This window comes from Xiphias gladius, chromosome 11 (genome assembly GCF_016859285.1).
Source record: "Xiphias gladius isolate SHS-SW01 ecotype Sanya breed wild chromosome 11, ASM1685928v1, whole genome shotgun sequence".
NCBI lineage: Eukaryota > Metazoa > Chordata > Actinopteri > Istiophoriformes > Xiphiidae > Xiphias > Xiphias gladius.
The window spans coordinates 19529164-19554336 of record NC_053410.1 but is presented as its reverse complement, the minus strand read 5'-3'; the positions used below and the strand labels follow the sequence as shown (position 1 = coordinate 19554336).

General features: G+C 42.6%; 3 protein-coding genes across 9 annotated transcripts in view; 1 reads left to right on the top strand and 2 right to left on the bottom strand.

The window, feature by feature from the left end:
- LOC120796340 overlaps positions 1-11973 on the top strand; it is a 29650-nt gene extending 17677 nt beyond the window's left edge. For 3 of the 6 annotated variants that reach the window (XM_040139069.1, XM_040139070.1, XM_040139068.1), the window contains exons 18-34: positions 256-450; positions 900-1052; positions 2009-2226; positions 2557-2740; positions 2830-2985; positions 3569-3946; positions 4200-4319; positions 6188-8161; positions 8942-9076; positions 9159-9233; positions 9329-9415; positions 9523-9614; positions 9735-9820; positions 9912-9975; positions 10096-10313; positions 10857-11003; positions 11117-11973. In XM_040139069.1, the coding sequence (XP_039995003.1) occupies positions 256-450; positions 900-1052; positions 2009-2226; positions 2557-2740; positions 2830-2985; positions 3569-3946; positions 4200-4319; positions 6188-8161; positions 8942-9076; positions 9159-9233; positions 9329-9415; positions 9523-9614; positions 9735-9820; positions 9912-9975; positions 10096-10313; positions 10857-11003; positions 11117-11319 (4485 nt within the window). In that variant the 3' untranslated portion in view covers positions 11320-11973. The remainder of the gene's footprint in view (positions 1-255; positions 451-899; positions 1053-2008; positions 2227-2556; positions 2741-2829; positions 2986-3568; positions 3947-4199; positions 4320-6187; positions 8162-8941; positions 9077-9158; positions 9234-9328; positions 9416-9522; positions 9615-9734; positions 9821-9911; positions 9976-10095; positions 10314-10856; positions 11004-11116) is intronic. The other 3 variants (XM_040139071.1, XM_040139072.1, XM_040139073.1) reach the window with 3 other exon arrangements.
- Positions 11974-17074: 5101 nt separating this feature from the next.
- Positions 17075-20873, bottom strand: ntpcr (nucleoside-triphosphatase, cancer-related). Of its 2 annotated transcripts, none has more exons than XM_040138582.1 (5): positions 20766-20873; positions 19372-19534; positions 19179-19281; positions 18395-18604; positions 17075-17802 (listed from the first exon to the last, which is right to left on the bottom strand). In XM_040138582.1, the coding sequence occupies exons 1-5, from the start codon at positions 20797-20799 to the stop codon at positions 17725-17727; spliced, it is 588 nt and encodes a 195-aa protein (XP_039994516.1). In that variant the 5' UTR covers positions 20800-20873; the 3' UTR covers positions 17075-17724. The 2 variants fall into 2 exon arrangements, with proteins under 2 accessions (XP_039994516.1, XP_039994515.1); XM_040138581.1 differs by lacking the exon at positions 20766-20873 and adding an exon at positions 20117-20728.
- Positions 20874-21712: 839 nt separating this feature from the next.
- On the bottom strand, positions 21713-25052 carry map10 (microtubule associated protein 10). The gene has a single exon (XM_040138629.1). It carries the CDS (start codon positions 24916-24918, stop codon positions 22396-22398), a length of 2523 nt encoding a protein of 840 aa, XP_039994563.1. The 5' UTR covers positions 24919-25052; the 3' UTR covers positions 21713-22395.
- Positions 25053-25173: the final 121 nt, after the last annotated feature.

Here is a 25173-nt window from a genome sequence, read left to right as displayed (position 1 = left end):
TGGGGCTTGGCCAAAGTAAAAAAAAAAATCGAATTACTTAAAAACTGTAGTTGTTTCTAACAATACGGGTAGCTTTGGTTTTTGAGGCTTTGAGATATTTGTTTCTGAGATTTCTTCTTCCATCCCAGTGCAATGCAAGTGAATTGAATTTCATTCATGATACTCAAAGTATGAAAAATAAACTTTTTTTATTATACTGGTCCAGTCATTCAACAAGACAAATCAATAGCAAATCTCTCTCTGTGTATGTAACAGCCTCTCCACAGTGAGATTTCCTCAGCTCCGACATTGCTGGGGCTCCCAAGCAGTGGCAGTGGTGAGCCCCTGATAGAAACCATGGGGGACCCTGTGGAGGAACTACGAGAGGCTGTAGAGATGCTGAATGACACCGTTAGGGAAAGAGGCCGATCACAGAGCCACGACCAGGCCATCCAGGAGCTGCTGAGCAAGGTTAGGAGATGGGAGTCGGTTTACAAAGCATGTGCATATGGGAATTCTGGGTCTAGTTCATTAGAACTGATGGTTGCCACAATGTTTGTTAAGTTATGATGAGCTTAGATGGTGCTGAATGGTTTTTAAATCCCTCCACTTTTGTTACAAACAGCTGCACAAACCAATAGAGCTACATCTGGTTTCCTTTTGTCTGTGGCTGTGTACTTTAATAGGCCCCAAACAAGCCACCACTCCCCTTCACATGAGTGTTTTTCGATTTATTCTTGGTAAAATAGCAGTACACATGTCAAAATAGAACATACACAAATGCCCGGAGGCAACTTCAGGACACCATTTTAAACACTAATTTGCAGTGTGGCTCTCATTGGAAAACAAGTAATACACAGTGGAGTATAATGACTTAATGGCATCCTACGAGTGCTCATGATGACTTTGTGCCTTGCCAGCATGCCAGCCTGGCAGTACGTGTAGAGGAGTGCTTATGCTGCAGCAAGGAGCTCAGCCTGGATGTCCTAGAAAGGGAGACAGACATGGCCGTACAGTGTGAGCCAGACCGCTGCGGCCTAGAGGCTCTGCAGGAGAAGCAGGACCACCTGGAGGTGAGAGGAAGATGTCAGCACGTGTTGTAATTATGGAGAAAACATTTAAAATCATTCACTGGTGCTAATACGAAACGGTATTCCATGCCATTGACTCTGGATTATGGACTTTCTGCTCTGTGTAATAAAAAAAGGGAAGCCCCCCTCTCTTTCTCGCACTCGCCTCCAACACATTGTTCCACAGCGTGTTTCCTGTTGTGCCAGATTTTCTCACATCTAAAAAAGGGCCAGCCCACCCCGCTTTGTGCTGTGTTTAATTTATTATATAAACTTCACCAGGCAATCACACACATACACACATAGAGCGTGCAAAAGTTTATTATTCACACAGGATATTTATTTATGCTTGTGTGAGTCACTGTTCTGTTAACTCACAAAGTGTGTGTGCGTGTGTGTGTGTGTGTGTGTGTGTGTGTGTGTGTGTGTCTCTGTGTGTGCGTGTTTGTGAGTAAATGTGGTGGGGTGCGTATGTGTGTCCAGGGGTCATGGGGTTGGAGATGCGAGGTTTGGGATGGTAAAGTTTTGTGTGAGTCATTTTTGGGCAGTGTTATGTTTATCACACACACACACACACACAGCTGTCTGGACTTGATACCATTGAAGAGCAGAAATGACCTAATCTCCTAAACTGAAATAACTGTGCCGTCAACAGACAGGCATTCACAACTCAGTGTTCTTGGGGCTTACTGTAGCTGAGAAACATTATGAAGCATTACTCCCAGAGAACCCTCAATGCTATTAATTACTACCTCCTCAAAAAGAGAAAAAAGTGGTCAAGATTGCAAGCTTGCTATAACGTGGCAGCCCATATGTAGACCATATGCGTCTCTAGCTGTATAATATGCATAAAGCTATGGGATGAGGTCATAGTCATACAGAGATACAATTGGTACAGGCTGTCTGAGTGATACCAGGTTTGATGGGAGATGATAGATTTTTACTTTGATTCTCCACAGACTGACTATGAAGTCATCAGGGAAGAGGTAAAGGAAATGAAGAATCTGGCTTCTCGGTTGGAGGAGCTGTGCCCAGAGAGAGTGCAGGTACTCGGCGCAAAGATCCAGGCTACACTGCAGGCCTGGACCGAGCTGGGAAAGAGTATGACAGAGAACAAATCACATTTGCGAGAGTTCGTGCAGCTCCAGGACTTCTTCAGGAGCTACCTTGGAATGATGTAAGCAGGGTGTGGGGATGCTGTGACCTCTTTCTGAGCCAGACGGTCTTTCGTAATTCTCTTTTTGAGAACATCTGCCCGTTATAATATCTTTTCAAGGAAAGAACAGGATGTTCTCCTTGTCAAGCACAGGTCCCTGGTGAAATGTATTATTTAAGATTTGCTTAGGAGGTCAGCACAAGTTTCCTGGGTAGAGTGTGACAAGGCGATGAATATCTGTCCTATCAGAGAGTCTGGTCATTCTCATGTTTTGTGAATGTATGACTTTTCTCACAGCCCTGTTCCTTGTCTCCCCACTGCCTCTTATCCCACCCCCGCTCCTCTGGATAGCTCATGGACAGAAGACACCAGGTCATGCATTTTCTCAGATACCGCCTTGCGTCTTGGGAAAGATGGGCAGAAGCCACTGGCTGCAGAGCTAGACATGCAGATTGAGCAAAAGTTTGAGGAGTTCGATGAGCTGGCAGCCACAGGGAGGAACCTTTTAGACAAAGAACACCACCTCACACAAATGGTGAGCAGGATTACAAACTTATGACTCACTTTGCATATATTGTTTGATTGATTGTTTTCCTCTTTTAAACCCTGAATAATATCTTGCAGGTAAGAGAGCGCATGGAGGAACTGAGGAGTATGCTTGGATGGATCTTGGTGCACTGGAGGGCTCAGAAACAACAGTGGCTTCACAAGAAGAGAAGACAGGAGCCTTCACAAAACAACATTTATTCTGAGGCCATTATGTGCTCCCCATTAACAGAGGTAAATGAGCAGAAAGGCATTTACTGTAGGGACAGACTTGGGTCCTTGGGTAAAAAAAAAATGTCCTTTAAGATTATAAAATGTGCCCTTTGTGTACAGTGTCATATTTCACCGATAGAGGTGACTGTACCATCAGTCCTGAAGAATAGAGCCTGCTTTTAGGTGTTTGTAACAATAAACATTGCTCTGATTTAAAAATCCCAAAGAATTTATAATATAGTATATATATTTTATTATTTCATAATATATATATATATATAAAGTAGTGCTGACAGTTGTGGCACTGTGAAGCCAGTACTAAACCCTCACAAATCAGGACATCCACAGAAAAATAAAGCAACTAATAAACCACTCAATCATAATAATAAAAATAATCATCATAATAAATCACAAAACCTCAAAAATTAAGGACTGAACGATTGACTGGCTGTAGATGAACAGTGGGGGAAACAATGCTAGTGCCACGCCTAACATATGTTTCCTGCTATTGAAAATAAGTTTAAAACAAACGTTGGCACTGATTGAATAATTATTTACCAGTGTCATTATTTGTTCATTTTTATTCCCATTGCTTCCCAAACAGAGTTCAAGTCCTGAGCTAGAGGCCTACCAGTCCCATCAGTCCCCAGTTGTCACCACCGATGAAGACAAATTAAAGGCAGCAGGAGACAGCCAAACCTCCTCACCCCTGGCCAGACAAGCTGAGCAACAGGAGGAGAGGCAAATAGAGGATGGGTACGAGGTCATGAACAGTATAGGACCACGTGGCGGAGAGGCCTCCTCCTCAGAGTCTCCCAAACCCTCTATTGTGGTCCTCAAAGAACCCAGCAGCCCTGCTCTAGGGGGCACGGTCAACCTCATCCTTAGCTTTGGTAACGCAGGGGACAGCCAGGTTCAGGTGCTTGACTCACCTGCTAGGACGGATGAGGTATCGGAGGACACCTCTGAGCCTGTCCACAGGGTGAGAACAACATTCATCGCTTCACACTATTAGTCACCAAACATCATTATAGAATGCTAGTATTACTGGCTACATACATTTCTTCCCCGAAAGCACTGAAACTACTGATATTTGTTGCTGTTCCTGAAGGACTATGCAGTAACATTCATTCTCCGTAATGACATGCATGGGATCTCCCTCTTAGACAGCTGCTGTTCATTCCTCCCTCTCCTTTGGCCTTCATATCTTCCTTTTTCCCCATTTTCTCCCTCAGCCTACTGTGCCTCAATCTTCTTCCTGTAAAAACTTTTGGAGGCGCTGCCAGGGGCTTTTGGAAAATACTTTGGGTAGTTTAAAGCGAAAGAGAAAGATTTATCGCCAGAGTGCAAATGAGGTAAATTGCGCGGAGTGAATTGGAATTGCATGCTGCGTCTCGAAGTGTGCTGGGGATGCATGCTGTGTGTAGTTGTTTTCTGGGGGCAGCATGCTCTACTAACCCGTTATAAGGTACAGCTGGTCTGCAGCTACCCCATGTTGTTGCCCTGTCTGTTAGCCATAAGTAAGAGTAAAAGGAAACAAGTCAATGCCAAAGTGCTATCATATTTGCACTCACACCATCTCCAGAGACACTGTGGCTGGAAAATATACAGTTAATGTCAGAAAAGTGAGAAAAGACGAAAAACCATTTTACTGTCAGAGCTCACAATTTCCCACTTAACTGCACTTATAAATGAAAATTATGTTGTGATATTTAATGGGATGGGAAAGGAGAAGTGCTACTTTTACAATCCATTTGTTTCAATATAAAAATAATGAATGAAATGCAGTGATACATCTGATTTCCGATAAATTAACAAAAATCTGTCCTGTTTTCAGAAAGAAATACACTGTCTTTATGTAACTGTTACCCGTTTGTTACAAGTTGCTATAATGTGTTCTTTGGTATAATGAATTTATACCAAATATATAGTATTAGGCCAACCCAAAAAAATAGTTATAGTTCAGTTATAGGAAAATTGTATGTAAAATGAATCTTAATAGATTCATTTTCTGCAATTGAAAGTGGCTTTAAGACCTGGATTACAGGATATTTATTTAAAAATAGGCTGTGAATATTCTCAGCAGTATTGACATTTTAAGGAGTCATGTAACCTGTCATAGATTCCAGCCTTACAAACAAGAGGAATTATGCAAGTAAGTTTTAGGCATCGAAACAATTGTGTTTATGTTGGATTTCCTAGAGTAAATGGGAATCCATCTTTGCACTAATCTGTCAGTAGTCATTTTGCCTTTTCAACTAGTCCTGTGTAAACTCAGATGAATGGTTAGGTTCCCAACTGAAAATCAGACAGTGAATTAGTATGTTTACAATCTAACTTCCCTCCAACATTAAAACTTTTCTTTGGACCTCACCTTGTTAAATGAGCCAGGAATAAAGCTGGAAAGCACTGACGACAGAGACAGAATGAGGGTGATGAGTAAGAAAGCACACGGCGTCATCTCCCTGCTGCGAATGTTGACAGAAGCTCTCTCTTCTCCTTCTGTCATCTCACCACAGGCCTGATGCAAGCCCTTGTCTTGTTTGGATCTCCGTGGCTATGCAACAATTGTGTATAATAAGTGACCTCACCCTCACTTCCTGTGAAATGTGTGTTACAAAATGGTTCCCAGTAGGAGTGCTCCAATACAGACGCAGCCATTACACAGAGAACTGGTGCTGAGCTTACAGGAAAGGCCCCAAGACTGCACACCATGATTTATAGTCTGGGGCTTCCACAGAAAGAAGAGATTAGTCACAGAGTTGAAAGGTCAAGCCATTACAGCTGGCTATGACGGCATACGCAGCCACATATGATTTTGATTAAGTCCCGCAAGTGTGCGATTGCAATCATGTCCGTGTTCTTTTCATGTCCTTTCATCTAATTTTCTTTTTGTTTTTCCTTTTTTTTTTTTAATACATTTGCATTGCTGTATGAGGCGCATACATTCCTGAAGCCATTGTTTTCTCAGATGTGGCGGGTGTAGAGAAACAGAGGCTGATGTTCTTTGAAAAGTAGCTGATTGCCTTAGTCAATTTTGCTCTCATGTCATCATTCATCTGTAACACATATAACTGCGCTTTCTCTTGCAGAGGGCTGCAAGGCTCCAGCCTGCAGCTTGCATGAGCCTCTGAGGGCTTAACCTTTTATGATAACGCATTTACAGCTTCAGTGCATTGAGAGCTCATGCACATGCCTAACATCCTTTTCTCTCTTTTCATAGGTAAGTACGTACTTGCATGTCAAGGATAACAACTTGGCTGCAGCCCCTGTGTATGAGAGTATCACCCTGCCCCGGCAAAAGAGCCGCTCTGCAGCCTCAGCCTCCCCTACTTTCTTGCCATCCTTATCCTCCTCGCCATCTGCCTCTGCCCCTGCACCTCAGACGACCAATGTAACCTTCCACCCTGTGACGGGGAGCGGCGGCAGCTCCATCTTCAGCAGCCTCAAGAGAATAGGCAAGAAGAGAAAAAGAAAGAGAGATGCTCGCAGACACACTATCCAGAAAATCATGGGAGTAGAGGAGCAGACAGAAGGGATACCTCATTACGCCTGCGAGGCAATCACATATGACACACATACATGGCCGCTGAAGGAAGACAGGAGGAAGAAGAGTTCACCAAAGATTGCAGCAAGTGGGGATAGAGTAGAAGCTATAGCCTATATGAAGAATCCCTTGTTGAAGGACATTGACACTGAGTGTTTGGGAGAATACAGCATTACTCCATATGCTGTATCAGAAGAGCCAACACCTTCACCTTCCACAAGTCAGGTGAGGAGCCACTGCAGATTCCTCTCCTTGGGCTCTGTGTTGAGCTTCGACCTACCTAAAGACATGACCCTCATCCCCAGCATACAGGACATCATTACTATCGCCCCCCCCGAGTCCAAAAAAGGAGCAGGGACTGATCCGGACCCCCACTCCCAGAGATACTCAGCCCTGAGCTCTTTCAAACAGACTCGACCCATTCCTGCCGTCACACACAGTTCTTCAGATATCAGCTTTTCTGAAACACAGACAGTTGTAGTGAAAAAAGCTCTGCCTGATGTGGACAAGAGTTCCCAACCAACACTTCCTCTCTCCCTGGGAGGAGATGATGATCAGACTGTACCATGCAATGGCCTGTCTAAAACCCAGTTCTGTCCACACAATGATGCAGAGCAGGAATGGGACAAAATGCCATCAGAGGTGAAAACCAGTACAGCTGACAGGGATGGGACCATCCAGCCTTCTCAGCTCCCTATTTATGTGAACCAAACCCAAAGTACAGCTGCACATAAACACCAGTGCCCTAGTGTCCACACGCTCATACGAGACCTAAATGGACACCAGTACCACAAAGGTGCGAGACCCCAGAGTGTGCGTGCAGACAGCCCTGGACTTCAGTGCCTGAGCCAAGCTTCTCACATGGTAGTGAATCTAAAGTCAACAGTCAGTGTGAGTGTTCGTCAGGACTCAGTAGACTCTGGGATCTCCACTTCCAGCAGCATCAAACTTTGCACCGATGCACTGTGTCCAGATATCCCACAGCCCAAGGGAGTAGTGGGGAGGCTCATGTCTCTTGAGGTGGGAGGTATAGACTGTACTAAAACAAGAGCGGACAGTGTAACATTCTCAGGTTCATCTCCAGAAACTGCAGAGCTAGAAACAGAGCCTGTCCACCTCGACCACCAGCAGTTTGAGGAGGAAGAAGAAGAACTGGAGGACATCTGGAATCGGACTACTAACTACAGACAGAGCATCTGCTCAGACATCATGTACCAGCCCAACCAGGAAGACTCTGTACCCTCAGACCAATCCAGGGAGCCTCATTCTCGGTCACCTTCACCTAAGATCCCAGCTGTGCTCTACAGGAACCTGGTCACGGCCTCTGCGCCCAACCTGCTCGTGGCCGAGTTCAGACTGCCATCCTACATTCAGAGCTTGCTGGGTTACGACAAGGAGCAGAGTCCCAAGGTTCACCTCCCTCCCCTGGCTATAGGAGACAGGAGGTCCTGGGCAGCCTTTCCTAACAAGGAACCAGCCAGCAAGACTGCCGTGACAGTGAACGAGACAGCGTCTGATCCAGTGAAGCTGCCGGATGTAGGTGACAATCAGAAATACATTTATCAGTACAGAGAGGATGAAGAGGAGGAAGAGGAGGTGGATGAGGCAAAGGTGGGGGAGGAGGTGGATGGGCACACAGGTTGTTTGAAGGTGAGGTCAGTGTTGATATACTGTGATGTCAACACCTATGAGACTGTCCTGTTAAACCTTTTCCCTTTAAAGGGTCAGTTCACCCAAATTACAAAGAAACCTATTTTTTCACTCACCCTTAATGGTACTTAGCCGGGCAGATTGTTTAAGTTTTATTTGCCCAGGTTTTTAGAAGTAGGTCTTTGCGATTTCTGCTTCCACCAAGGTGAAAGCAAGATGAATAGAATTTTGTTGGTGGAGCTCAGAGCATTTCAAAAATTACACTTAAAAAAAACTCGCATTAACGTACCTTTCGAGAAATAGGGCCCTGGTTTCTTTATTGAAAATTGTCTTTGGTCCGTCTGGCAGTTCATTAAGAAATATTCAAAGAAATAAAGTAGTCCCCATGACAACTGCAGATTTCTAATGGCAAAGACAGATATCTCAAGCCAAGGTAAATTAAACCAAAAATATCTCCATGTCTAGATACCACTATAGGTAAGTGAGAAAATATATTTTATGTAAATTGGGTGACGTGACCCTTAAATGCATTTGCCTCATTTACTGAAGTTTAATTAATGCAGTAGTTATAAATCAAAGCGTTTACTCAATATCAATAAGAATGCCAATAAGTATTTGTACATAATGTATATATATGGCAAAACTTTAGCTGTGAACACGTAGTTGGGGTCGGCAGGCTTTATCGTCTATGCAGTGTAGATACTAATGACAACGCAGCCGCATGAAAAGCTAATATTTTTGTCATCTGTCGTGACTGTGGAAACTTCTCTTTCTGAACAGGACCAGTCAATGAGTCTACTGTCGGTTCATATGGATTTGGATGGGACCTGTCAGCAAAGAAAAGCCTTGCAAAGCCTGGAGGACATGGAGAAGCAAGAGGACTTGATGGCCACAGGAGGGCGCTGTTTCACTCTGGTGAGACTTCATTCAATCGGTGAAGCTCCTTGCATATAACAAATGTAGCTTGTATGATTGACCACAATGTTAAATCAAATAGAGTGGGAAGCCTGAGCTGCAGTCAATGGAGGGAACGCTTGAGAGGAAGCACAAGCTGCAGCTGGGAGGAAAGAAAGTAAGAACGGCTCCATTCAGTGTTTAAGCCAGTGGCACGGTCAGCAAACGTAAAGCCCACACTCAGCAATACACGCGCTTATCTTATTTCCACAGGCGGCCTCAAGAGGCTGGAACTCCTATCATGCCGTCCTATGTAGACACACCTTGTGCTTCTACCAGGATAGAAAGGATACACTGAGGGTAAGCAGAAAAAAAGGAAGGAAGACAGAGCCCAGGAGAACAGAAATGATAAATAATTGAAGGGGATACTAGTAAGTCAGTGATGATCAATATGTGCTGTGTTGCAGAGTTCTGCATGTGGCCTGCCACTGAACCTCATGGGAGCTGAGTGTTCACAGGCACCAGAGTACAGCAAAAAACCCAACTGCTTTCGACTACGGTAACTAACTACTAGATCACAGTGATGATGTTTTAAAGATTATACAGATTTAAAGGCAGTGATTAACGTTTAGACAACTGTGTGTTTGACCCCCCTTGGCATCGTCTTTTTGACCATCAGGCTCCGTGATGGGTCTGAATATCTGCTCAATGCCCCCTCACGTTTTATGATGAAGAAATGGATGATGAAAATACAAGCAAACACAGGTAAACATCCTTATTTCACAGCTAATTTATGGCAATACTAAGTTTATGTTCAGCTGGTGTGATTCATTTGAATGTCGTTTTTTCTTAAAAGGTCAGAGTGAGTCTGTGTCTTCAATATCAAGTGTCCCTGTCGATCAAGGCCTCCCTATTAACTTGTAAGATATGACGGTTAAACAGATTCTCTTCACTACTTCTGATTTCCATGCTGAAATGCTTTCAATCCTTACGAAAATGGTTTCTAAATAATTATTTGAAAAATTCTTCGCTCCGTTCAGAAATCCCTCCCTCTGCTCCGGGTGTCACAGTTTGGCCAAATGCCACTGCTCCTCCGGACATGATGTCACATTCACGTTCCCCAGGCGCAAACCATCGGGCGCCGCCCAAACCAAAGAGATTGTTGTCCTCACCAGAGAGTTCAGTCAAATGCCACAGAGTAACTTAAGGAGTTTGGATGAACGGACGACCATCTCATCCTCGCTGGGAGGCTGCTGTGGTAAGGCCTTCTGCTGTGTAGACAAAAGCTATACTCACCTGGGGAGGGTTTAACTGAACGTGCATCTGCTCCACATTCACACTTAGGGGGAAGGAATACAAGCACTTACCTCCATTGTTGGCTACTGAATAGCCTCGCTGGGCCACTCATGGTTATGCACTCCTCAATGCTAGTTATTGATCGAACAGGATTTGTATTCATACAGGATTTGCAGTGATTTTAATCAACCAAGCTTCTCTTCCCTTGAGGCTACTGTTGAGGTCAAAAAAAGAATTCAGGGTTTCATTTAGCATTCTAGTGTTTCAGACTGCTATGATAAATGCTGTAGTTATCACAGAAACTAGTGGATGGCTGCTGCAGGTGTAGTTTGTGCCACTAGGGGGAGCTAAGGCATTGTCATACTGCACATTAAACAACTGGATCACTGGATCAGAGGACTGCACAGAGACATCTCTCCTCTGTTACTACAGTAAATGTTTTACTTTTTGCTGCTCAGCTCCTCTGTTCCTTATTTCTGCTTTTAATATTTTTGTCCCTCTCTAGATGACGATGAAGGCAGTGTAAAGCAGACAATGACTCACAGACTGTCAGGAGCATCCAGCAACAACACCCCTTCTTCCCCTCACTCCCCTATATTCAGTGGCCAGGAGTGGCTCAGCAACAAGCGTCGCTCCCACTCCTTCACATCAGGTCATTTTTCATTTATTAACCTTAGTGATCTATAAAGTGTCTGTGACTCATAAACAGCTGTTTTTACTTATTTTTTTGTCTTCTAAAGTGTTATATACTATGTTTCCTCTCAGCAACCTACCAGGAGATCAAGCCCATGTTGCATACCCCTGGAGGCCTGGAAAGAGGCTCCAACTACTGTGTGACTCTGGTGGTTGGAGACAAGTCGTCAGACAGCACGTCCTATCAGGACTCCGCGCTGAGGAGCTACGCCAGCCTGCCGCGGCCACGCAACAAATCCGTCTTCAAGAAGTTCTTTGGGAAAAGGGACCTCTGAGTTTTTGAAATGATGATTTTACTAATAAAGGGTTTTACAAAGAGTGTCTAATGTGCAGTGCACATATTATGCAAAGAAAACGCTACTACTGACTATATTTATGATTGGAAGAGCTACCACGGTTTTATTTTTGATGTGTTTTATATAAATCATTTATGGGCTGAAAAGTCCTTTTCATAGGTCCTTTTTACGAGTATTTATATCGCTCTTCTTTACTTTTCTTGTTCAGTCAAAAGGAACAATACTGTGTGAGTGTGCACTGCGTAGTTGTAGATTAGTTCATTGAAAAACGCTTCTTCCCACCAGTCTTATTTTGTATTTCTTTTGTATTTTTGTGGATTTGGGTGTTATTGGGTTACCGGTCTGTGTATACAGCTCAGCGGAGAATCAGTTTAGAAAGCAGATTTAGAGAATAATCCCAGTGATATCACCATGACTGAGTTATGACCAAGTATTAACACTATACTGAAGTCACAACACTTACTGTACCGATTCATGACAGCTCCCCTCCTTCACATGTACGTGTGGTGCAAAATATTTTCTTCCTACTTATACAAAAAGCAGCAGTTTGATACTGCTTTAGCTTGTTTGATATTAACACTTTTTAAATACTAATTCTAGCAAAGACTATTCATAATAAAACATTCAAACCAATGATTTGCTGCGAATCGATTACGATATTCATTTTTCTTACCCTCGTGTGTAAGTGTCATTCAAGCTTTGTTGTCATCGCTAGAGGCTTTGAAGAGAAGAGGGATTAGATGAATAGACAGATTAAAGGCCAGGCCAGACTAAGAACATCTTCACAATGTTAGCCTTATTTTCGCATATTAAAAACCTGCCACCACTCAAAGACATAATTCAAACAAATCCTTAATCGACATTGCATCTATGCCGGGAACCGAGCCTTCTCCCCAGAAATTATGGCTGCGTAATGAGTCATGTGCATAAAGAATTTGCAAAATGCTACTGTTTAGCATTTAAAAATATTCAGAGACTCCCTACAAGATGTCGGAGGGAAAGATTAGTTAGAGAAATGGGAAAGAAATGCATCTCTTTCAGTAAATTTAAATTTTTTGGAAGATTTGGAAGACATGAACTAAACATGAACATGTTAAGTGTGTTAAAAATGTTAAGTGTTTATGTGTCTGGTGGTTTATGGGAGATGCAGTTGAAGTTTCAGCTGAAGTATAAGCACCGACAGGGTTTGAAATGAGATTTGAAGTTTCGGAGCCAAAAGCAGCTGAAATCAGTTGAGGTGTAATCGCAGAAATCATTTGAAATTTTAATTTCAGGCCCTGGAGGTAGTATTGTCAGTTTGCATGTAAGCACTGAAAGTAGTTGAACTGTCAGTTGCACTGAAATATAAAACCAGTTGAACCATCATTTGAAGAGTAATGGAACCTGCTGAAATGTTAGTTGAACAACAGACATCAGACCACGCTGCTGTATGCAGCTTTTTACCATGAATCGCACTATAATTGATGGAGAAAAAAAAAAGAAGCATTGCGTTTTAGCGCAACCATTTCACCGCCTTTCCATTCATATAGCACTGCCAAAGGTCACAGTGTGGTTTTGGCATGTATATACGCATACACACATGCACACAGCAGCCTATGGAAGGGTAACAGTTTGAGAATTTGTGCGTTTGCATTAATCATGGCAAGTCAGAAATCTGTGAGTCATTATCAAGACTCTACAGAGCTGAATGCTGTATGACTCAAACTCTCACAGCACTGTAAAATACACCAAGTATTCCCATGTAAGTCATGTTCATGTGCCACTGCAATGTGATATTACCGTACTCCACGCAGGACAAGTTAATGATCCGCAGTGACATACAGGATATGAGAAATGGCAAATTCACATAGTTGCTGCGTACACATATGGCACCTATTTTCTTGACATACATGGACTACAAACATTTGGATTTTTCCTCCACAATAAAGATCATTTTTGTGTGTTTTTCTTCTCTGTCAAGTTTGGAATGACAGCCACATCCTTTGCGGCCCCGAGGGACGCAGCACTGGTCAATCGATTGATCACCGTTCCCTCCATCTTTGTGTCCTCTCCTTGCCCTCTGACCTGCATATCATCTGCTGACAGCTCCCGCTGCTTCCCTCGCAGCTCTGGGGGGGTTGCAGCCCATCCCTGCAGAGACAGTGAGTCACCACACTCTGGGGGTTTTCTCTCTGAGTGTGGGAATATATGGCGAGGCAACGGATACGTGCACCACAAAACACAGCGCCCACGCACTTCCCCGCGCTTGGGTTGCTGCATTTCCCCCGTCTGACCACTAATAACAGCCAACATGACATAACCTCCTAAAGGTGAGGTAAAGTCCAGGTTTTTGTCATGTAGCCAAGTAAATGGTGACTCACAGCGGTTACCACAGTCATTCAAAGAGATCCGGAGATCACAAGGTACCATCAAGGTGGCGTAAGAGGAGAAGGATGTCCTCAGGCCTCGACCCCTCCCCTGCTGTTGATGGAAAATGGTCCTTGGACCTCTGGAGCCATGCATTTTTACACATCACAGATTTCTGCAGGGAGTAAGTTGGCGATTGTTCTTTAGGCCATTAGATCAAAACACCAATAGATTCATGTCAGTATTTTTGGAATAATAATGTTGCTCATTTTATGAATAACAAAGGAAGAAATTCGTTGGGATTTTCCATTTGTTTTGTTTCACGTGCTTCTTTCAGCTTTGATCCCAAACTCAAAAGGTAGGCCTGCGGTGTGGTGTGCTAGGGTCCCACACACAGGCTTTGAAACCCAACACTGTCTGCCTCCGGCAGCCCTGGGGAGCCCATGAAAGTGATGTAACGGGAAGACTGGTTTAGGAATCATCGGTGGTGAACTGCAGATCAGATGGCTTCATTTTCAAAACCTTCGGATCCCAATTGACATTAACAGTCAAGATCGGCAAACATTAGTTCAGGTCATTAGTACAATGACCTGAGCTAAGTCGGTTCTATCTTTCTGGGAATATATCTGAAATCACAATGGCCGAGTACATGCTGAGAACTGACCTGGATTTAAGGGAGTATTGCTAAGTACCATGTGCAGGCTTTGTCACTGAGAAATCTGACATCACAGATGCTAAGAAGCCTTAACTCCACATCTTAAAATAAATCATATGATCATCTCGGGAAATAAACAGTGAATTTGAAGTCTGGCTTTGGGAAAGGCGGAGCAGGCTGTTCTGTATCTCCCACATGGTCTTTGAACAAAGTGTCAGATTTTCATCCGATGTGTTTGGCATTTTGGCCAAGGGCTTGTCGGACAATGTATCATATGTCCCCACTCTATAGCTGTCATTGTGCCCTCTGGGCTGCTACCACAGAATGCAATATGTGGAGAGAAATTTCCTCATCTAAGCGCCAGCTCCCCACCATCCACACCCCTCCGACCCCCTCCCTCAAAACAGCAAGCTCCCTTTTGTCCTGCATTGTCGGTAAGCTCCTTGCATTTCTGTGTCCTCCGTGTGTGGAGGGATAAAGGGTGCAGGGTGCCATACAGACATCTGTCCCGCAGATACGGTGCAAATGCATCTCTGCAATATGGATATCAATTCACTTCATATTCATTCAAGCTGTTCTATAAGGTCTTTCATGCAACACACCTCCCGCTTAGGTCGCATCAATACACTCAGGTCCCCTGACAGTGTATCTAATTGTTGCAGTTACACAATTGTTATGTATGAAGAAACCCGTGGTGTTTACAATGTAAAATAGCAGCCAAGATGACCACGTCTGGATAATGTTACCATAAAACACAGTGATGAAATAAAGATGTGTTTTTGGAATGGACAGTTTCTCTTCTGTGCAAAAAAGATAATTCCCTTAATGGCTCTGAATTCTTTGCTACTGATGAACTCAAGTAACCCCTTCATCAACAACACCATTTATTTCAACCATTTATTCATTACTTCTAGAAAACTATTTGAAAACTTTATTGTTTAATATTTAGCCATTTATGATCATTTTATGCATTATTTTTTAGCTATTCATCACCGACTATCCATTACTATCAGCAAAAAGTTCAACTGTTTATTTCTTACAGTTATATTCAAAAGTTCATATACAGCATCTTGTTAATTTTTGAAGTGAAAGTAAAAGTAAATGCGACCCGTGCAGCAAGAATTTCTTCTTAAGAAACTTAACTTCATGGATTTAAAACATTGACAAAAATGAACAGTTATTAAAAGTCAATTGTTGCCTGCGCAAAAGTTCTGAGATATTTTTAGGCTGTCCTGCACACACAGCATGTTTAAGATCTACCCACAGATTTTCAGTGATGTTCAGTGTAAGGGACAGTGAGGGCCGTTCCTAGGGGCTTCATTGCTCATTGTAGATTTTGAGGTTTGATTTGGATCAGTGTTTTGTTGTAGAGGTGAGCCTCTTTTCACTTCCCTGACTGACATTTAGATTTAGCTGATTTCACACACTCTCGACACAGCTGACTCAATATGAGGATAGTTATTCAAATAAAAGACACCAAATATTTGACTTTTTTTCCAAATTACACGAGCTACTCCACAATCTTTACTCGTACTCCCTGGCAGGGAACCACTGCAGTAAATGATAGGTCAATATGGTTTCCTAATTACATCATAACACAACAAATGCATCCACACACACCCTTCACTCTGTAAAACTGGCAAGGTTTTTGTCACCGTTACATAACCCATCTGCTGCCCTGCTGCAGGGTGCTGAGGATCACCTTCCAGTCAGCAGAGCCAGCTCCCTCAGCAGTTCTGCTTGGCTTGCCTACCATGAACTATACCATCAACTCTAATTGCCTGTTAGGTCAGCACCAACAATAACAGTGCAACGTCATAATTCCATGTCAGTTGAAAAAAAATGTGAGCATTGCGATTTGACTTTGAAGCCAGTTCAGCGACTGCTTGTGGCAGTTGTTCCGTAGGTACGTCAGTGGTGGCTGCAGAACAGATGCTGGCGCAGCAGCATGTCTGCCGCAGATCACAGCTGGCAGCTCTCTTTTCAGCCAGCCCGACAGGTTACATCAGTTATACAAGCAGTTTTAAAAAAAAAAAAAAAAAACAAGCCAAAAAAGCCTTCCATTTGACTTCACTTTGAAATGACCGGAAGATACTTTGGTGTTGAAACAAATATCTCTACCAGAGAGTTTCTATTAAAAACCTTGACATAACCACCAGACCTTGGAGCTCACGCAGAGTCAGTGATATTCCACTCGCAGCCAGTTTGTGCGATCGGAACTATCAATAAACGCATGAACCTTGAATATTCTTGGGCTACTTCAGTCTCTAAGAACCTACCTCACCTATTCCTAATAAACCTACATGTATTAAAAATATAGCCACTTTGTCTAAACCAAAACGTAGTAAAGCGCCAGATTGAATTCGCAGCTGTTTGTTGTCAGTCACAGAATTTGACAATATGTTTCGCTGTATAGCTCTTAAACCCTTCAGACACCTCTTTAGGGCTGTACCACCAGAATAAGCCCTTCATAAATGCACTCGGATATCTCTAAAATCCTATATTCAGTGATACTATTTATCCTTCACTGTAAGCTGACTACCCATGGATAGAAATTCCCCTATCTCCCAGGACAGAGCAGAAAATCCGCAAAACAAAAGTGAAGCATATTTATTTGTACAGGCTGAATATAAAAATAACAGAAAAGCTTATCACCAGTATGCAACCATTTGCAACTGCTAAACAAGTGAACAATGTCCACCTTTGACAACAAGAAATGAAACTATCTCACTGTTGAAAGACAGTAACTCTTTATTTTTTAATTTTTTGTTCATGCTAGTGGATGAATAAATCATAAAAGGATTGGACATAGTTATACTGTTAAATATTGATATCCAATGAGCACATCCTCAGATTGACAAGACAAACACAAAGGAGGCTCACATAGCAAAGAGCTCAATGAAACAGAAAAATAGCAACACTTGTCTTTGTGGATGAATAAATATTATACACTCAAAATGAGAAATGGCTGCTGGAGTCTCTATAACACCAACAGCTACATAAAAAAATAAAACACAGCTGTTTTGAGCACTAAGTAGTCTTTGACTCTGAAAACCCTGGGTACTTACACACTAACTGAACAATTCCCCCACTGTGTTCCATCTCACAATCAATTATTCAGCATGCAATCCATTTTGAGGCTGTACGGGGATGAAAAAAATGAATTGTGTACATAAATGCATGCATGTGACACACTAACTCTTTCAGCAGCTTGGATGCCCTTCAGTTCAGGTCACAACCCTGTTATATAGCACGTGTAGATCCACTGAACAGTCTGGCTGTGTGTACTGTAAATGCATTGACACAAATAAAACTTGCTGTCAGCACAAAAAGGGCACACGAACTGCAGGTTTCTTCCCCTTTATTGGCTCTGAATCTCCGTGTTAGGTTGTCTGTTTTAGACATTCTCGTACTGTTGCTAAAATGTCTTGTAGAACAGCATTTCTGTTCTCCTTAGACACCTGAGTGGGAAAATAAATAAGCAAAAATCATTAGAGATGGCAAGTAGGTAGTCTGCAGATAATGTAAAATTATACAAGCGGTGCTGCCAAAGATAAATTACAAGAGAACTGTGACAACTGCCTTACCCTGTAGGATCTAAGACTCAGAGAATATCGTGTCCACTTTGAGATTATGAATCCACCTAACCTCTGACCTACTGCTGAATAAGTGAAATTACTGTTCATTTATGAAAAAAATTATACCATTTATACCAGCTCATTACCTTATATAGGATATAAGAAGTACCCCATCATAGTGAGTATTTTGCATGACAATATCCATAACTGAGTCTTCCGTGATAAATTATTTTGACATTTGAGACCACCCTTTGTTGTTGAATCAGTCACGCATGATTTAGAGTTAATCCGGCTATAGGAGAGGGATAATGGCAGGGCATGCCCCTTCTGCGTTACTGAGCAGACTGACTGCCCTCCTAAGACCAAGTGGATGCAGTGTGATATAAATACTGTGGAACTTACAGGCTCCTAAACTGACCTAAATATCCGTCCTTTTTTATCTCTTTCCAGAGAGTGCGCTAGTATTTGTACTCACAGCAAAGACCTTGACATCTCTCCTGCTCCGCACCTCTTCCACGAGATCAAGTGGTTTCCCCTTGGGGATGGGGATGGTGCCCAGGATGGTGCAGGAAGAGCTATCTAAAGTCTGTCGCACTGCCCTGATGAACGACTGGCTGAAGAGCTCCATTTTGCCAATTTCGTCGATGACAAACACCTTCCTGCTGCCCCCATCTGCCAACCCTACCTGCAGAAGAGAGCTGAGAGTTAGCATGAAGCAAGACCACCGTCAGTGCATACAGAAATGTATGCTTGGTGTTAGTTATAATTTGGAAATAAAAGGAAACCAGCTCAGTTTGGACATTTGGTGGCCGTGTTGCTAATCTAAACGTGTGGCAAAAGCTCATCTTGTCAATGTCTCATGCATGTGAATCTCACCGACTGATAGTATGACTGTGACAGTGGTTGCATGTTACATGCAACGGGTGATCTGAAGTGATTACAGAAATGCTTTAAGTGAGATGAGAGTGGAATATATGCCGCCAAGGCATAGACACCTTCCTTTACAGCGCATGTGTAGGCGTCACTTGGGGCTCACTTACATGCCGGATTAATCACGGTCAGCGAAAGCCAGACGGCACCACAAACACTAAAAATGTCACTCTGGAATTTATGTGGTTGCAAGCTTCCAATTATTCCATCAATTCAGAGAAAATCAAAGGTTTGATGATATGTTAAGTGGGGAGACACGGGAGTGTTTAGCTTACTGTGATCTACTGATGAGGGTGACTTTTAAAATAAAGGACATGCCGCTGTCTTACGTTTCTGAAGAGGGGGAGAGCCAGGTTTTCAAATGAAGGCAAATCAACCACATACTGCCCAACTGTGTATTCCCGTCTGCCATGAGACGCACCAGCAACGTCTCTGTAAGTCGAGATGAAGTGAGGGCTAGTCAAAACAAAGTAATAAAAGTCAGCAGGTAGTTAAGTGTAGATAGGATGACATCCCTGCTACCTGATTCTGGACAGGTGGCCCCTCTCTCCTGTCACGGTGACGACATCAAAGCCGACTCTCCGCCCTCCCTCCCTGACCTCCTCTGTGTAAAACCCTTCAACTCCCGCTCCTGATGACACTAAAGCCTCACAAGCTTTCTGGACTAGAGTGGTTTTCCCCACACCTGTAGGCAAAAACAAGAGACACTGGCAAACAACTGCAATATCACCATGTTGGGAGATGTTTAATCTATGCATTACTTGGGTTGGCTTCCTTATTCCTTAATCAATGCTCTCAGTCTACTAAATATATACAAACTCGTGCATGGATTACCAAATGGGTATACCACGCACAGGCCCAGGAGCCCGGAAAGTTAGGGGGCCCCTGGGCCAAGAGCCTCTATATGAAGAGATTGTTAATATTTCTTCTTTGAAAATCAGAGCTCAGTTAAAAGACAGTTAAAATGACCACAAAGAGACATGAAATGACCACAAAGAGAGGCAAAATGACCAAAAATAGACACAAAGGAAACAAAAAGAAAACAACCACAAGGAGAGAAAAACTACCAAAAAAAGAGAGGCACAAAACCACCCAAGACACACAAAACAACCACAAAGAGGCATTAAAGAGCCAGAGAGAGACTCAAAACCACCACAAAAAGACGCAAACCCACTATAAAGAGTCTACAGTGACACAAAATGAATATAAATCCTATGTGTCTCTTTCAGTCTGGGGATCCTATATAGGAGGGGTGGGTGCCTTTTACCTCTCTGTGCCCGGGGGCCCATTTTCCCATAATCCATCCTTGCATTTTCAGTTGGCAGTTTATTCGGTACATCTAGCTAAACCTAATGCAGTCTTACACAACAGTCCTGCAGTAAATAAATCCTACGTTCAGGACGATTACAAAGTCCAGTTTGTGTCATTTATATCGGTGAGGCCAAATAGCAGAGACATCTCTCTCTATAATGCAATACAGTTCAACAGCTCCACAAACTACATCCTCCAAAATGATCATACAGTTGCAACAACACCTCCCTAACCCTGTTTGATCAAAAACGGAACATTATAACTCTCATGAAGGGAGGATTTTTTGCAGGACTGCTTTACGAAAATCATGTTATCTTTCGTAAGGAATCACTGAGTAAGACTGACTAAAAACCTGTTAAGATTATGTTTAAAATGGGGCTGCTTGTATGAACGTCTCCTCTATCGGTGGAGGGACTTAAAGGAATACCATAAATACCTAGTTACCGTTTAGCCGTACCAGTATAATTCGGTACTATCCGGACAAAAACAGCTAAAACAAGCTAACTTTCATCAGCCCCGTTTACGATTACTGACTGAGAGTCTGGTCTGGATTTGCGGCGACTTTAACTTGAACAGCACTGAACACACTGGACATGAAATGTTACCTGGAGGTCCTGTCAAGAAAACGTGTTTGAACATTTCTATTTACACCGACACCAACATCAACATGCTGGTGCAGCTCTTCCGTACACGGATCATTGACGCATGCGCAGTAGTTACTCGACTTCAGCACTTTATTTTGAAAAACGCAGCATATGTTAGCTAATTTCTCGGGGATTTGGGTTATTTAACGAGCAAATTCGACATCAGTAGAGACTGTTAAACATTTTTTAAACAGTGTTCCGTTTGAATAAATCAACGATGAAAGCAGACATTATCCAGCTGTATGGTTGAAACGTTGTTTCTTTTATAAATACTCATACATATTAGCAGCGATGAAAGACGTATTCGTATACTTTATTAAATAAAAGGAGAGATACCACTGTATTAAGTATTTCATTAGAAATAAAAACCCTACATTTAAACTTGTACTCACCGGAAGTGGGTTTGTTGTGAGAAAGATTACTTATTATGCACTTATTATGGAGAATACCCCATCTAAGTGTTATATTGTTATGTATAAATTTATTGGATTACTACTGATGCATTCAAGTGAAACTAGCAGTTTAAAGTTGTATATTATAGTTGTATATTTTTGTGTATATTAAATTACTGAGTAAGGATACATTGTATTTAATATGCGTATGATTTTAATCTTAATCTCTTAATCTTAAAAATTACCAGTAATTATAGCTGCTGGAGAAATGTAGCAGAGTAAAAAGAAAAATTTAGTGGAATATAATTAGATTGTAGCAGCAAATTTTCCACCACTATAAATTATTACGGTTCAGTTGTCCAACTGCAACTCAAAACCAGAAAAGAAACTCTAAACACAACGGTTTCGTACAAAACACAACGAACCGGTTTAAAAATCAATGATATAACTGTCTGTTTTCCAGTTCAAACAATATCAAGAGAAATATGCAAGATAGTGGCTGGTATTTAAAGGCGATATTCTGAAATCAGGAGCTGCTATTGGAGCAGTGGGAGATTTTCAGTTTTTGACAACTCTATTGGAAACAAGAGCTATTAAGTTAAATGGTTTGCATAAACAGTGTGCATAGAGAGATTTTCAATCCTTTTACATGTTACTGAAAGACTCATGGTCCAATGCATTATGCAAATGTCTGGCAGCCTAGTGTTAACTGAGTGATTAATACGTAGATTAATCAAATTAATCACATTAGTTCCACAAGAAGCTTGTCTTTATTCAAAAAGGTTTTCAGATATAGGAGCTGAAAGGAAAATGTAAACATGTGCATATTTGCAAGATGCGACAGTACAGTACTGCTACTCATCTGTTTCACTTGGTAAGGAGAAATAGTGTAGCCTTGATTTTCTGTAAGTGCTATGCAAAGGCAGCTGGACCTACTTGAAAGTTCTTGAAGACGTTTCGTCTCCCATCTGAAAGGCTTCTTCATTTCAGAAGAAGAACTGAAGAAGCAAGTCCAGTTCTGGCACAGAGAAGAAGAACTGAAGAAGCATTTTGGATGAGAGGCGAAAGGTCTTCAAGAACTTCAAGCAAGTCCAGTTGCCTTCGCATAGCACTTACAGAATACCATCACCTGGATGACTGAGAATCTTAACATACGTGTAGCCTTGATGTTACCATACTGTAGAATTATATTTTTTTATTTACATAGTGTAACCAGGGAGTTTGTTTGCCACTAGCTCAGAGATATGCTGATACTCTTTTCTAAGATCCAGAGATCCAAGCTCATCCTCCAGTTCCTCTGCCTCCTGTGGTTCAAAGGAGGATATTGATTCTGCAGAAAATCCTCGAAGTGGGCCGCTATTCTTGGTTGACTCACTCCTTTGACCTCCTGATGATATGAAACTCTCCGTGCCAGAGCTTCTTTCCACTCTGCTGCTCTCTGTCATCTGCTTTCTGGAGCATATGGTTTGTAAGGAAGCAGATCCATGTCTGTCACCGTCATCGGAGGAAAAGCTGAGGGCAGAGGCGTGGGTTTGAGGTCGAATGATGTGCGTACCCCTCAGAGCCCGCTGTGGAGAGCTGGGGGCTTTGACAGGCACTGGGAGGACTGCTCTCTTCCGGACAGATTCAGAGCCAGAGTCAGAGTTGCAGAAGTCGCGGCAGACAGGAGACTTTGGAGTTCTGGCTGTAGAGGGCTCGGGGCTACTCATGGGGCCAGGAGAGTAGCCATCACTGGGTTCAAGACTGTTAAAGTCATCAGCGTAGTCTGCCTCCTTGTTTCCTTCCACACTGGAGTCTGAAAATGAAGACTTTGGGCTGCTGTTTCTGCTGCTTCCAGAGGATTCAACTTTCTCTCTGTGCCTGTCAGATTCAGACTCTGATTGATATGATTCACTGCGATGCTCGTTCTTGTCTTTGTTTCGGGCAGCACTGTCACAATCCACACTGGGGATGTGAATAAATTTCAAGTCTCTTCTCTCAGAAAGGGAAGGTTTTTCTGAAATTCTCGGAGAGTCTCTGTCTTGCTTATCATGAACTTTTCGATGCGGGTTTTTCTTTTTAAGTGTCGTTTTTTCTTGTAGTGCACAATCCACTGTGGTGCTTTGCATCATTGTCTCAAAATTTTCATTGAGACTGGAGCTCTGATTTGATTGTGATTTCCATTTGCTGGGCTTTATGATGTTATTTTTTGACCTTGTCTTCTCTTTGGCCATACTTGTGGCCCGTGTTTCATTCTGTATTAATCCCATGCATTCACGATGTTTTGCTTTAAGAGGTGAAATTTGCTTCAGCCTTAGATTGAAAGTTTTAGTGGTTCCATAAACAAGCTTCTTCTGAGGAGATTTACTGGAGTGTTTACTCTTAATCAAAGCCTCATCTTGTTTTTGGGTTTTTTTTACAGATGTAGGCCTAACTAGTGGAGTAGAACAGTTTCTAGAGGAATGTAAATGTTTAAAATGGGGATTAATCCCCTGTCTGGTTTTCTGCAACGTTTTTTGTGGTGTGTCTCTGTGACCAGTTGACGGCTCTATGGATGAAGGCCTGTAAATCCACGCTAGATTGGGATGAACAGACAAGGACTGGTTTGGATTCTGGCCATTTAACTGTGACAGCTCAACAATAAGAGCATTTAGTAGAGGCAACTGACGTAAAGCTGCCCCAAGGACATCTGGATTCACCCCACTTGTTTCTTGGTTTCTTGACATTTTTGTATCATATTTCACTCTCTGGTCCATCATTGGAGAACCTGGACCATTATTTTCAGCCATCTCGTTCTCAGAGCACGAGTCTTCAAATGTAAAAGCTTCTGAGTCTAGAGTCAATAGTTTGAAATTCCCTTCTTCATTTTTGCATTTTTCATCTGCAGGATTACTGTAGTAAAGATGTGGGGGACAGAATACGGTTAAATCCTCCTCAAAATAGTTTTCAGTTCCTTGGAGTGTTTGAGGAATTTTGGGTTTTGGTCTGTGTTCGGTGGCAAAACATACAGCAGCGTCATCCTGCTTGTCCTCGCTTATCAGGATTTTTTCATTTGCTGGTCCCTCGTTTTGGATGTTTCTGCCAACGTCATACTCTTCCAGTGTGGGTGAATGGACATCAACACAGTCAAGGGGCAATGACTGGATGCTTTCTTGTACCTGTTGCCCCCCATGCCTTCTGGTGCTTTTAAGACCCCTCCTGTCTGCAATATGTGGCAGTAAACTAGCTCCCAGACTTAGCAGTTTATAACTCAGGGAAATCGATCCAATTTTCTCCCCCATAAGGCTAGACATGCCAACAAGCCCCCGTTCTCCGTGTGAAGAGGGAGCAGAAACACCGTGCTCAGTCACATCCTGCTTGATTCTGTCCACCACTCTAGCCAGTGATATCAGGGAGGAGCCAACTAATTTAGGCATCTCCTCTTTCACATCCAGCACCATAGCATAGAGAGGGGTTTTGGATAGATGGGTGTGCAGTGAGTTCAGGTTCATTTGGAAGAAACAAGACTTGCCCCTGTTAAAGGCGTATTCTCCCCGCTTATCTTCTCCATGCGCCCCGGGTTGGTTAATGTCACCACTTCTGTGCTGAGGCTGATAAATGAGCAGCGTTGGGAAATCGAGCAGTCGCATTCCAAGCGCCAGCTCGTCGGAAACTATACTATCTTTCTCGATTCGGATATATTCCACCAAAAGCTCCAATGAAAACAGAGTCTCGAGATTATCACTATTTTGTCCTTCTGACATCCTGAAAGCTGTGTGACAAAACAAACAAACAAAAAAACAAACAAACAAACGAGCTTTAAGCTAATCCGCAAACTCTAGCTGTTAGCTTCTATCAGCTCCATGGAAACAAACAACTGTCGCGAGCATATTGCGTCATACAATGCCCTAGCGATACCTGCAGGTAATTGTGGGAGTTTTTTTCTAAATATAAACTAAGGAAAATAGAAAGAAAAAAAAATCAACAGCTGCAGATTAATACATTACAGGTAACTTGAA